Source organism: Aquarana catesbeiana, linkage group LG09 (assembly GCF_042186555.1).
Source record: "Aquarana catesbeiana isolate 2022-GZ linkage group LG09, ASM4218655v1, whole genome shotgun sequence".
Taxonomy (NCBI): domain Eukaryota; kingdom Metazoa; phylum Chordata; class Amphibia; order Anura; family Ranidae; genus Aquarana; species Aquarana catesbeiana.
In genome coordinates, this window is record NC_133332.1 from 57,384,172 (window position 1) to 57,398,002 (window position 13,831).

Genomic DNA, 13,831 nt, shown 5'->3' on the forward strand with positions numbered 1-13,831 from the left:
TATTTTTTAATTTATTTTAATCAATACTATAGTTAATAGGGATGAGCTTGCGCTTGAGCTTGGGTTCAAGTCTATGTTTGGCTAAACCCAGAAGAAAGCTGTCAGTGCTAGGCCAATCAGTTGTGGCTGGGGGAACTCCCCGCCCCACAGCTGTAGACAAAGGGACTGGGATGCTTATGATATTATTGACCTAATATGGCTTTGTTGCCAAATTAGGTCAATGTCATAAACCTAATATGGCCATATTAAGTCAATGATGCCGCAAGCATTCCCTTCCTTTTGTATACATGTACAGTGGATATAAAAAGCCTACACACCCCTGTTAAAATGTCAGGTTTCTGTGATGTAAAAAAACGAGACAAAGATAAATCATTTCAGAACTTTTTCCACCTTTAATGTGACCTATAAACTGTACAATTGAAAAACAAACTGAAATCTTTTGGGGGGAGTAAAAATAAAAAAAAATAAAATAATGTGGTTGCATAAGTGTGCACACCCTCTTAAAACTGTATACACCGCTCCTACAGCGCCCCTGCCCATTGAAATCAATGGGCAACGCCGCCGAAGTGCCGGCAAAGCGGCGATTTGCGGGCGCATTAAACCCTTTTTCGGCCGTTAGCGGGGGTTAAAAGTGCCCCACTAGCGGCCGAAAAGGGCCGCCGACGCCCCCAACGCCCCAGTGTGAAAGTAGCCTAATAGTTAAGAACAACATAGAATGTGCAAAGTTATCTGCTACCATATAGAATATTCTGCCCTCCCCATCTTTCTAAGAAATACATGTTGTTGTCAAGACAAGGCTACAATGTTGAGTGACTCAGAGGCCCACACACCCCTACATACAGTGGGGATGGAAAGTATTCAGACCCCCTTAAATTTTTCACTCTTTGTTATATTGCAGCCATTTGCTAAAATCATTTAAGTTCATTTTTTTTCCTCATTAATGCACACACAGCACCCCATATTGACAGAAAAACACAGAATTGTTGACATTTTTGAAGATTTATTAAAAAAGAAAAACTGAAATATCACATGGTCCTGGGATTTTTGCCCATTCCTCCTTGCAAAACTGCTCCAGCTCCTTCAAGTTGGATGGTTTGCGCTTGTGAACAGCAATTTTTAAGTCTGACCACAGATTTTCTATTGGATTGAGGTCTGGGCTTTGACTAGGCCATTCCAACACATTTACATGTTTCCCCTTAAACCACTCAAGTGTTGCTTTAGCAGTGTGTTTGGGGTCATTGTCCTGCTGGAAGGTGTTCCGTCCTAGCCTCAAATCACACACAGAGTGGTACAGGTTTTGCTCAAGAATAACCCTGTATTTAGCACCATCCATCTTCCCCTCAACTCTGGCCAGTTTCCTAGTCCTGACTGCTGAAAAACATCTACACAGCATGATGCTGCCACCACCATGTATCACTGTGGGGATGGTGTTCTTTGGGGGATGAGATGTGTTGGATTTGCACCAGACATAGCATTTTCTTTCATGGCCAAAAAGTTCAATTTTAGTCTCATCAGACCAGAGCACCTTCCTCCATTCATTTTGGGAGTCTCCCACATGCCTTTTCGCAAACTCAAAACGTGCCATTTTGTTTTTTGCTGAAAGTAATGGCTTTCTTCTGGCCACTCTGCCATAAAGTCCAACTCTATGGAGAGTACTCTATTGTCGTCCTATGTACAGATACTCCAGTCTCTGCTGTGGAACTCTGCAGCTCCTCCAAGGTTACCTTAGGTCTCTGTGCTGCCTTTCTGATTAATGCCCTCCTTGCCCGGTCCGTGAGTTTTGGTGTGCGGCCGTCTCTCGGCAGGTTTGCTGTTGTGCCATGTTCTTTCCATTTGGTTATGATAGATTTGATGGTGCTCCTAGGGATCATCAAAGATTTGGATATTGTTTTATACCCTAACCCTGATGTTTACTTCTCAACAACATTGTCCCTTACTTGTTTGGAGAGTTCCTTGGTCTTCATGGCAGTGTTTGGTTAGTGGTGCCTCTTGCTTAGGTGTTGCAGCCTCTGGGGCCTTTCAAAAAGGTGTGTCTATGTAATGACAGATCATGTGACACTTAGATTGCACACAGGTGGACATCATTTCACTAATTATGTGACTTCTAAAGGTAATTGGTTGCACCAGATCGTTTTATGGGCTTCATAATAAAGGGGGTAAATATATACGCACATGCCAATTATCCATTTTTTATTTCTGAAAAATAATTTTATGTATATATTTTTCTAATTTTACTTCACCAACTTAGACTATTGTGTTCTGATCCATCACATATAATTCAGATTAAAAAAAACATTGAACTAAAGGCTGTAATGTAACAAAATAGGTAAAAAGCCAAGGGGGTGAATACTTTTGCAAGGCACTGTAGTACTGTATGCATAAACAATGCTATTTATTCCATAAAGTAAAAAAATGGTTGAACAGTCAAAGTATAAAATAAATGGTAGTGAACGTTACCAGTGACCTCAGAGTGGATAAGGGGGAAACAATCATCCGGGAGGCTTGTCTGGAGATGGTTTGAACATGAATCACCATCCAAGGAAATGGAGGGGGGAAAATTCAGTTCCGATAGGGGGAAGCATACTGGCTGCTGGCAAAACCTGCCAGTTCCAGGTGGATGCCACGGCTGGATGGTTGTCAGCAGGATGGATAGAAAGGCAAACTGTGTGATGTAAACAGCCCCAGAGGGAACAACCAAGCACTGTTCTGTTGCCATGAGTCACGGCAACAGAACAGTGGACGCTTACACAACTGACTTCAGGACACCTTTCTCCTCTGGCACAGCAGTGACGTCACAGAAGGCGCATAGGCGCCCAGAGAATATCGACCCTGCTCAGCTTGGTTGTTCTTTCTGGGGCCGTTTATATCACACAGGTTGCCTTTTCATCCATCGTGCTGACCAATATCCAGCCATGCCATCCAGCTGGAGCTGGCAGGAGTTTTGCCAGCAGCCAGTACGCTCCCTCTCTGGGAACTGAATTTTCTCCCCTCCATGTCCTTGGATGGTGATTCATGTCCAAACCATCTGCAGACAAGCCTCCCGGAAGATTGTTTCCCTCTTATCCACTTTGAGGTCACTGGTAACGTTCACTACCATTTATTTTAAACTTTGACTGTTCAACCATTTTTTAACTTTATGGAATAAATAGCATTGTTTATGCATACAGTACTACGTTGGAATTTATTTGATCATTCTTTCACAGCGCTGCATTTTGTGTTTTTCTTTTTTGTTTAATGTGCTTTAAGGCTGGCCATACATTATACAATTTTCTTGTACAACTTTCCTTTAGATTTACCAAAACCGTATAATATGAGGTCACACCTAAACACTTTCAATTTGTATTCAATCAGGCAGGCCCTCTGCACTACATAGTTGAAGGTAAATCTTTTTTTTCACAATCAAAGGTTTATTAAAGCTTGTGATGTTACAATTAACTGCATACAATACAATTTAGAAAGTATAACAATTATCTATATTTAAAGGAATTACATTTAGTATCTGTTGCTTGCGTGTGAAATTTTGTCATGTAGCTGAGTAAGTGACTTTTGGAGTTTATGAATATATTTATAAACTTTTTTTTTTTTTTTCCAGGGAAGGAAATGATTGAGGTATAGAGGGGGAGGGGGGGGGAGAAAAAAAAAAAGGGGGGAACAGAAAAGGGGAAGGGGGTGGGTTGGGGGTGTTAGGTAGGGAAGAAGGAGGGGAGGGAGAGTAAGGGGCAGAAAAAGGAGTACAATAGTAAATAATAATGATCTCACTTTAGTGAAAGACGTTATTTGAAAATTGTTACAGTTAAGTACATAAGATGTTATAATCATTAACCAACATTAGAGGAAGGCTTAAGTAGTGTTAGATCATAATGTGGCAGAGAGCAATCTTATAATGGAGCAGCAGTCTGTTTCTTAAGAGGTATTAATTAGTGAGGGAATTAAAAACTGAAGAGTGGACAAATAATAACCGTGGTTGCCAGGTATGATTGAAATTCGTGCTATTTTCTTTCTTCATAGCGGCGATCTCCTCCATCTTGTATATATAATTTATTCTTTCTAACCAATCTTTAATATTTGGGATGTGTGTGGTCTTCCAATGGAGGGGTATAAGTGTTTTAGCAGCTAGTAGTAGATGCCTAGAAAGGGACTTTTTGTATCTGCTTATGGAGAGTTAATTTACGTTTATTAGGCAAGTGGCAGCATTAAATTCAATTTTAGAATCTGTTATGAGTTTAGTGCATTTTATTACTGTTTCCCAGAAAACATATAGTGGTGGGCATTCCCACCATATGTGTAGAAAGTTACCAACATCTGCCCCGCAACGCCAACAGGTGTCTGAGGTTGTAGGGGACCACCTCCTGGCTTTATGTGGTGTGATATACCACTGGGTGAGTATTTTGTAAGAGATCTCCTGATATTTTGTGCTTAAAGAGCATTTATGAGTCATTATACAGGCATTCTCCCATTGTTTAGAGGAAATCTTAGTTTTTAGATCTTTTTCCCACTTTTCTTTATGTTTTAGGTCATCTGTGTGCTGTTTTTGATTTAACAAGCAGTAAGCTAGAGAAGTGGTATTAGTTACTGGTGATCTTTTAAAGCATAGTTCTTCTAGAGGGAGTAATGGTAAGCTGTAAAATGCTCTGTGTTTGCTATTTAACAGCAAGCTTTTGAGTTGCATATAAAGCCATAAGCCAGGAGGTGATCCTAGTTGAAGGTAAATCTAAAGAAAATTGTATGAGGTATGGCCAGCTTTAGTTTGTTTTCTTTAGAAAGCAGCCCCAGCATGAGTAGAAAAGCCTATCCCCTGCCAGCATGCTGCATAGATGGAATTTTGTTCTCTGTCTGGAAGCAGTGATATGTCTTTAGAGGTCTAAAACGTCCCTACTAAGTCTAAGCTAAAAGTGTTACTAAAGCCTTGGTTTTTTTTTTGTTTTTGTTTAAAAATAACAAACATTTTATACTTACCTGCTCTGTGCAGTGGTTTTGCACAGAACAGCCTGGATCCTCCTCTTCTCGGGTCCCACGCAGGAACTTCTGGCCCCTCCCTTCTGCTGAATGCACCCACCGAAAGCAGCTTGCTATAGTGGCACCCAAGCCAAGCCGCTGCTCTGTGTGTCTATTCAGACATGGAGCCACGGCCCGGCCCTGCTGCCTCTCTCTCCTCATTGGCTCACTGACTTTGACAGCAGCAGGAGCCAATGGTGCCTGCTGCTGTCTCAGTCAATCAAGAGGGAGAGTCACGGACAGCTGAGCCACTTGTGCAACATCGCTGGATCAAGATGGGCTCAGGTAAGGATTAAGGGCTGAAGGGGGGCTGCTGCACACAGAAGGTTTTTATATTGATGCATAGAATGCATTAAGATAAAAAAAAAAACTTCTGCTTTTTAAACCACTTACAACTCTCCAATAAGCATGAGCTTTGCTGTTTGCAGAACTATATGTCTGACTCATCGGGGACAAGTTGGACCTCTGCAAGGACAACGCTGCTTCCAAACAAAGACCAAGGGTCTTTCTCTACATCATGCACATCAATCAATTTTGTTTAGAAGAGGGGACCCAGGCAAAAACAACAATTTTAAGTAGCGTGGATAAGGATTAGATCTGACATTGCATTTATTGCTGATTGCGCCTTCCTTTTGTGGTGACAAAATCTCCCCAATGGGACCCTGGAAAAAATAAAAGCCTTGCACAAATTGCAACCCTTCGCCGCTATATCTAAACCTAAAAAAATATGTTGAAGTTTGGCTGTCTGTTATCCAAAAGCCATGAAAAATTTCAAACCTATATCAGACGTTTACATGCAGAAAAATGAAAGTTTGATTTTTATTGGTTGCCCGTGACCATGGAGGTCAATACCTAATATTGGGCACCTTGATACTGCAAACAAGGCCTGTAATTAAATGTTTTTCTACGTTATTTGCCAGCTGTCCTTTACTTGACAGCTTTCACTTACCTTAGGTAGGCAGTAACCATGAAATGTAATATCTCTGCTGGTGGCTCTGGCAAACCCCATTGGAAAGATATCACTGTACCTCTGGATCTCATGAACGAGAGCGTTCATGTATGGCATCTGGCTCCGATCCTCTGTTCTAGGTTCTCGGGTTTGGCCAATCACTTGAATAATCTCTTCATGAAGCTTATCTATAAAATATCCAGAGAAGATGTTTCTAGCTTTCCAATCTTCTGTAGAAAAATTATAAAACTATATTCCTCTTTAACAAGCAATGCCATCGGACATATTTGGAAGTTTTTAGTGAAGAGGAGCAGAAGTTGACCCCTTTGTTTTGGATCTTTCAGACCAAACAAGGAAATCTCACCCTTCTCCCTGCTCGGCCATGACAGCCTTATGTTCTGCTTTTCATTCTAAGCATTGTTGTCACTAGACCAATAGGAATGCAGAGTCATTTCTCCGAAAAAGAAAAATAATCCTCTGTGTGCCTTAATTGTTTAAATCCCAGGCTGCAATCTACGTGGCCCCATCCTTTATTTGTGCTGTATACAAGTCAATGTCAATGTAAAAAGCAGCTTGATGCAATTCAGTAGCAGAGCTAAACAAATTCATTAGAGGCTTGAAGAAACCCCTTGAGCAACTGAAAGGCAAATTAAAGCAACTCAAATGTGAGTCAAAGCATCTTAGAAGCCCTTGAAGCAGTGGCGGCTGGTAAAGTTTTAGGATGGGGGCGCCAGACCCGCCCCTCCTTTTTGACCCCTCACACTTATAAGCCCCACCCCTTATAGCATCCACCCACTCTGTCCCCTGTATTCCACTTGCTTCCACCCATAGTATCAGGAGTATACAGCTCAGGACAGCTCATCACAGGACAGAGTATACAGCCCAGACTCACAGGACAGAGTATACAGCCCAGAATTACAGCAGAGTATACAGCCCAGAATCACAGCAGAGTATAGCATATAGCATTTCTCATAAAGCCTGGTATATAGCATTTCTCACAAAGCCTGGTATATAGCATTTCTCATTGGTCTCCCCTTCTGCTTGAGTCTGTTGCATGGCTACTTAAAGTGTAAGTACACCTTACAGAAAAATCTGTAAGGTGAATTTACACAGCTCCCCCTCCCATTTGTGCCTACTAGTGCCTTCTCATCTGTGCCCACCGGTGCCGTCTCATCTGTTTCCACCAGTGCCATCTCATATACAGCTATATATACCCCACCTACCTTCCTGTATATAGAGACCTTCCTCCATCATCACTGACTGCAGATATACATCATTTGTCCTGTATACAGCTATATATACAGTAACAGGACAAATGATGTATATCTACAGTCAATGATGATGGAGCAAGGTCTCTATATACAGGAAGGAAGGTGGGGTATATAGCTGTGTACACTACTATACAGATAATATACACACATTGTGAGTACATCTGTTCTGGGTAGTGTATAGCTATATACACCTACCTTCTTCCTTCCTGTATACAGGACAGATGTACTCACAATGTGTGTATATAGTGTATACAGCTAGCTATATATACACATGACATCCAGGCACACAGGGGTCTCTTAATATGAGTGCAGTCCCCCTAATCCATATGACAGGGGCTCCCCCATTGTCAGTACACCGTTCCTGCTCAGAACACACAGGGGATCCCCCATTAAATGAAGTAAAGCCCCCCCACACACATACATACAGGGTCTGCTACCCCCCATGTTCCATCATACATGTTGCATTGCTTCATCCGCTCTGCACTCATGTTCACCATTGATGGTAAACAGGGATCAGTGTACACAACTATGACAAGGGGGGCCACTGGCTCTTACCCCTCTTGCTCCAGCAGACATTTTATTCTCCAGGCTGCACATTGTACTCCCCAGCACAGCCTGGACTTCAGGGGGAGACAGGTGCAGAGCTGAGTGACAGGGCAGCAGACCAATCGGCTTCCAGCTGCATATGGGTAAAACAGCAGCCAGCCAGACCTCCTGCTGGGAACTATGCAGATAGCAGTGTGGAGGAGACACATCGCTGTTCTCACTGACATGAGGGAGATGAATAAAACAAGTCACAGTCACACATGCAGCCCTATGCTGTGAACCTATGCCAACCCCTGCCCTGAGTTCTCTCACTGCTGGTTCAGGAAGTGCCTCTGACTCTCTCTCTGCAGTCTGCACAGGACCGGCCCGCTTACTCCATCCATTCATCCCCCCTGTCCTCTGAGGAGCCTCTCATGAATCCACCGCATGCACGCACTCCAGTCGACTCCCCCCCTGTGACCAGGAATCCAGAAGTGATGTTAAAGCACCGCCCACTGTCCTCTCCTCTGGTGGCCTCCTGTCCCAGTCGACTCCACCCCCATAGTACCGCCCACTGTCCTCTCCTCCGGTCCCCACCTCGCAGTCGCAGCCAATTCTAGCCACTACTAATAACATACTGACGAATCCCAGGAGAGTGGGAGTGTGTGCGGGCGCACAGCTTGCGCCCTGCACACCCCCTAAACACGGGCAAATCAGCTTCCCAGCCTGCAATCAGCTGATTGCAGGCTGGGAAGCTTCCCATAGACTGCCGCATGTCCGGCGCCCGGTCACTCTTAAATTGACATTTTTTTTCAGCTTGGGGGAGCGGCACCCGAGTGCCCCCTATAGACGGGCCACCACTGCCTTGAAGGAGTACTGAATCTGGCACCTGGGAGTGAAAGCTGTCTAAATAAGCTCTATAATTGACACAATAAATGACACCATGCATTGTACCTTGTAGCTCAGGATGCTTTATCAGTATCAAGTATCCAAAGTTTACAGTAACGGCAGTGCTTTCTGTTCCACCCAAGAACATATCATAGATTGATGCCTGCAGGTTTCCTACAGTAAAAGGCGTATTTACACCGAAATTCTTCTCCTCCTGTAAATGGCAATAAATTTAGGTGTATGTGTGGATGAGCTAATTTTGTCCTAAATTCCATACCAAAGTGAATTGATATGCAAATGTGTACCTGTGGGACCTTAGCTTTTATGATGACATCAAAAGTATGTATATAATAAATCTATCTATCTATTTACACTATATTACCAAAAGTATTGGGATGCCTGCCTTTACATGCACCTGAACTTTAATGGAAACCGAGTTTTAGTCCGTAGGGTTCATTATTGAGTTGGCCCACCCTTTGCAGCTATAACAGCTTCAACTCTTCTGGGAAGGCTGTCCACAAGGTTTAGGAGTGTGTCTATGGGAACGTTTCCAGAAGTGCATTTGTGAGGTCAGGCACTGATGTTGGACAAGAAGATCTGGCTCGCAGTCTCCGCTCTAATTCACCCCAAAGTAGATCTATCGGGTTGAGGTCAGGATTCTGTGCAGGCCAGTGAAGTTCCTCCAACCTAACTCGCTTATCCATGTCTTTATGGTCCTCCAAGGGGCACAGTTGTTCTGGTAACAACTGTATTTGTATAGTACTTCTCCCCTTGGGGTGGTGCAGAATGACCCCCTAAATAGTGAGGCGGGTTAACATTTCTATCTCAGGGTCCCATTCTTGATGTGTAGGGGGTTGAAAATAAGTTGGGTACCAGTCACTTTAGCCTTATTTATCTTTCTACTCAACTTTTTACTCTCTTTCTACTTTTTACTCAATTCTAGGAGATAGGGTTTAAGGGTGTAAGATAACTATAAAACAGGACAGGTATTCTAAAAGTAGTAGAAGTAGTGAAAAGGTCCTGAAAGAGCAGTTTCTTGGTAACTACTGACCCTACAATAGCAGTCAGGTGGATTTTGACACTATAAAAGCAGTTACAGTCTTTCTTAAGTTTCAGTGCATGTCTCTTTAACAAACCTAGCTCTTGACTCTAGAGTCAAGTACACACGGGCCGAGTGTTGGGCGATATCAGCCGGTTCAATAAAAACCGGCCGACATTCGTCTTATGTGTATGGCAGCCTGGTTTACAGAAGCTGGCCGAGCATGCTGGAGAACCAGCAACTGAGCAGCTCCTGATCAGTGCTCTAAGCCAGTGCCTGAGACCGCTGACCAGAGTGTTCTGGCGAGGGGGTCATCCCCCTGTCAGAACACAATGGAACAGCAGGGGAGATCGCTGTACTAACATTGGATTGTTAGTACAATCTGTTGTTGTTATACATGTACTACCATTAGATTGTTAGTACAGCGGCTCTGATCGGAGCTGTCAGTTTTTTCTTTCATTCAACCTGCTGTGATGTGTACCAGGCTTAAGATACCTTGATTTGTGGGCAATAAATTAATCTTACAGTGTACAGATGATAGCATTTACCCAGCTCCTCTGCAAACTGCTCAGCAAGAACATCCTTTACCAGCCCAGCTACCTCCAGACATCAACTCCAACAAGGTAGTATAAGTCCCCGGATCTCTGGCACTCCCCAGGCTGGAGCAGGGCCCAAGTGGAGAGACACTCTAAGGACACATCCCCTCCAAGCAAAAGCCCAGGAGGCCATAAACACTCTGGAAAGGTGGCCCAAATATTTATCATCTGCCTAAACCATATGTCTGAACAATAACCTCATGGATTAGTTGGTCAGATGAATATATATAACTCAAGGATTGTCCCTCTTACACTGATTACAGGAACACCCTTCACAATAACAAGCAGAAATAATACGCTGAGCTTAGGGAAGATCTGTAGAGCCTAGAAAAACTACACAGAAGCTCAGGCTGGTTACAGCCTAGCAACAACACACACTGAAGCTGCCCATAGATGGATCTTTTTTTTGGTTCAGCCAGGAGGCTGAATGAAGAAAAAAAGATTACTCCATCCAGAGAATCAAGGTGGGCAAAAGAATCCTCCTTGCCGAAACATCGTATTCCAACAGTGGGGGCTCTCCACTGCCAAGATATACAACGATCAGTGGCTGTAGCTGCTGATAGAGACATTTTTTTCCAACAAGCCACAGAAGCCACAGATGGATAGAAATTCAGCCAGTCTCCGCTAAACCGGATATATCTCAAACCATCCATGGCTAGCGTAAATCAAGTTAGGGTCAGAGCAGCATAGGGCAGGGTCCCAATATAGGCATTGAGTTATTTTCGCAACCTTCTACTAAATTCATATATATGTAGTTATTGCAAAAAAACCCCCTGTTTTGGAATGTCACCTTCATTTTGAAATGTGTAGTTCTATCTGTCCAGGTGTTGTCTGACCTGTTTCATCCTGAGGAGAAAACAGTCAATGTAATCTCGAGGACAGGCCGGATCCAGAGTCTCCTGGTGAAGTTTGATCTTCTTCATCAATTCATTCTCAAGGGGCTCAAGAAAAGTAAAAATGTTTCTGTGCGGTCCTGGTAAACATTTCATAAGTGTTGGGAAAAGGTCATACAGCTGTAAAGAAAGTTAATGCAACACAATTCAATTAATGTGACATTAAACCCAGACTATCAAAAACTCTCATTACATGCTATATAACAGAGTGTTCACACTCACAAAGCCACTAAAGAGTGAAATATACCTGCACTGATAAAAATCATTCTGTTGGCTTGTAATTTTAACATAAAAATGTTATAATTTTCAACATAAAAATAAATGTTATTTAATTTACTTTGATTTTTTAAGTACCTTACTTAATTTTCATTAGTTTTGAAAACACAGCTTTTACATTTACAAAAATAATGTATAATATTGAGTAATCTAGACAAAACTTTTAACTACGTGCCGACCAGCGCACGACGATATACATCGCCACAATGGCATGGCTGGGCAAATGGGCGTACAGATACGTCCCCTTTAAGATGCGGCATTGTGGGCCCACACGCGCAGGCCCGCCGCGTGATCCGTGACCATGACTGCGGGTCTCGCGGACTCGATGTCCGCCGGGTGCCCGCGATTGTGTCACGGAGCAGAAGAACGGGGAGATGCCTTTGTAAACTAGGCATTTCCCCATTCTGCCTAGTGACATGACAGAGATCTACTGCTCCCTGTCATCGGGAGCAGTGATCGCTGTCATGTCAGTGGTAGCCCATCCCCCCCCACACTTAGAATCACTCCCTAGGACACATTTAACCCCTTGATCGCCCCCTAGTGTTTAACCCCTTCCCTGCCAGTGTCATTTACACAGTAATCAGTGCATTTTTATAGCACTGATCGCTGTATAAATGACAATGGTCCCAAAATCGTGTCAAAAGTGTCCAATGTGTCCGCCATAATGTCACAGTCACGATAAAAATAGCAGATCGCCGCCATTAGTAATAAAAAAAAAGAATAATAAAAATGCCATAAAACTATCCCCTATTTTGTAGACACTATAACTTTTGCGCAAACCAATCAATATACGCTTATTGCGATTTTTTTTTTTTATCAAAAATATGTAGAAGAATACATATCGGCCTAAACTGAGGAAAAAAATTGTTGTTTTTTTATATATTTTAGGGGGATATTTATTATAGCAAAAAGTTAAAAATGTTGCTTTTTTTTTCAAAATTGACGCTCTTTTTTTGTTTATAGCGCAAAAAAAAAAAAAAAAAAAAAAAAAACGCAGAGGTGATCAATAACCACCAAAAGAAAGCTCTATTTGTGGGGAAAATGGGATGTCAATTTTGTTTGGGTGCAACTTCGCACGACAGCGCAATTGTCAGTTAAAGCGACGCAGTGCCGTATTGCAAAAAGTACTCTGGTCAGGAAGGGGGTAAATCCTTCCGAGGCTGAAGTGGACTGAAATTGCAGGACGCGTATGTTTGCCAAACGAGTTTTGATGCTGTATATTTTAAAGAGTTTGACGTCTTTTGGAACTTTGAAAGCCTGCACAAGGCAGTTCCCATACATTTGAGACCCATCTATTGAGACAACTCACTTGTGCGTGCGCAAAGTTTGCGCTTACTGCATGCGGCAGAACGCAACCAAGATGCAGGGTGAGGGACCGCCAGCAGTTAATCTTAAAAACTATTAAGAGCTGCTGCTAATAAAGCAAACAGAATATTGGCATGCATTAAAAGGGGGATCAACTCCAGAGATAAAACGATAATTCTCCCGCTCTACAAGACTCTGGTCCGGCCGCACCTGGATTATGCTGTCCAGTTCTGGGCACCAGTCCTCAGGAAGGATGTACTGAAAATGGAGCGAGTACAAAGAAGGGCAACAAAGCTAATAAAGGGTCTGGAGGATCTTAGTTATGAGGAAAGGTTGCGAGCACTGAACTTATTCTCTCTGGAGAAGAGACGCTTGAGAGGGGATATGATTTCAATTTACAAATACTGTACTGGTGACTCCACAATAGGGATAAAACTTTTTCGCAGAAGAGAGTTTAATAAGACTCGTGGCCACTCATTACAATTAGAAGAAAAGAGGTTTAACCTTAAACTACGTAGAGGGTTCTTTACTGTAAGAGCGGCAAGGATGTGGAATTCCCTTCCACAGGCGGTGGTCTCAGCGGGGAGCATTGATAGCTTCAAGAAACTATTAGATAATCACCTGAATGACCGCAATATACAGGGATATGTAATGTAATACTGACACATAATCACACACATAGGTTGGACTTGATGGACTTGTGTCTTTTTTCAACCTCACCTACTATGTAACTATGTAATTTTGTGCCATAAAAATGAATGTTTCAGCTGGTTCTGTTTTTTAGATATTGGAATTCAAATTCAGATTATGTAACATCAAGCCCTGCCCACTTTGAACCCAATGTTATTAAAATGTAAAAACAAAGATGGCATTCGTTTGTACTGCATCTGTACCAATTTATGCTGCAAAAACTAACGTATGTGTTGGTTAGGTTTCACAGATATTGTGCATTATAGTTGATGAAGCCTCTCCCACTTTGCACTACATGTTATTACATTTTAGACAATTTGTTTGTGCTGATATGTACCACAAAAACAAACTTTATATTTGTTTGGTTTTTAGATATTGGACATTCAACGTTAGATTACGTAACC

The 13,831-nt window shown here is 42.5% G+C and overlaps 1 protein-coding gene across 2 annotated transcripts in view; it reads right to left on the bottom strand.

Moving 5' to 3' along the window:
- Positions 1 to 396: 396 nt before the first annotated feature.
- The window catches only part of LOC141107675 (cytochrome P450 2H2-like), a 35,894-nt gene continuing 22,459 nt past the window's right edge, over positions 397 to 13,831 (bottom strand). The window contains exons 5-9 of one of the 2 annotated variants that reach the window (XM_073598580.1): positions 11,100 to 11,276; positions 8,695 to 8,842; positions 5,945 to 6,132; positions 1,938 to 2,033; positions 397 to 1,860 (exon numbers count right to left, since the gene is read on the bottom strand). In XM_073598580.1, the coding sequence (XP_073454681.1) occupies positions 1,977 to 2,033; positions 5,945 to 6,132; positions 8,695 to 8,842; positions 11,100 to 11,276 (570 nt within the window). In that variant the 3' untranslated portion in view covers positions 397 to 1,860; positions 1,938 to 1,976. Of the gene's footprint in view, positions 2,034 to 5,944; positions 6,133 to 8,694; positions 8,843 to 11,099; positions 11,277 to 13,831 lie in introns of both variants that reach the window. The other variant, XM_073598579.1, reaches the window with a different exon arrangement.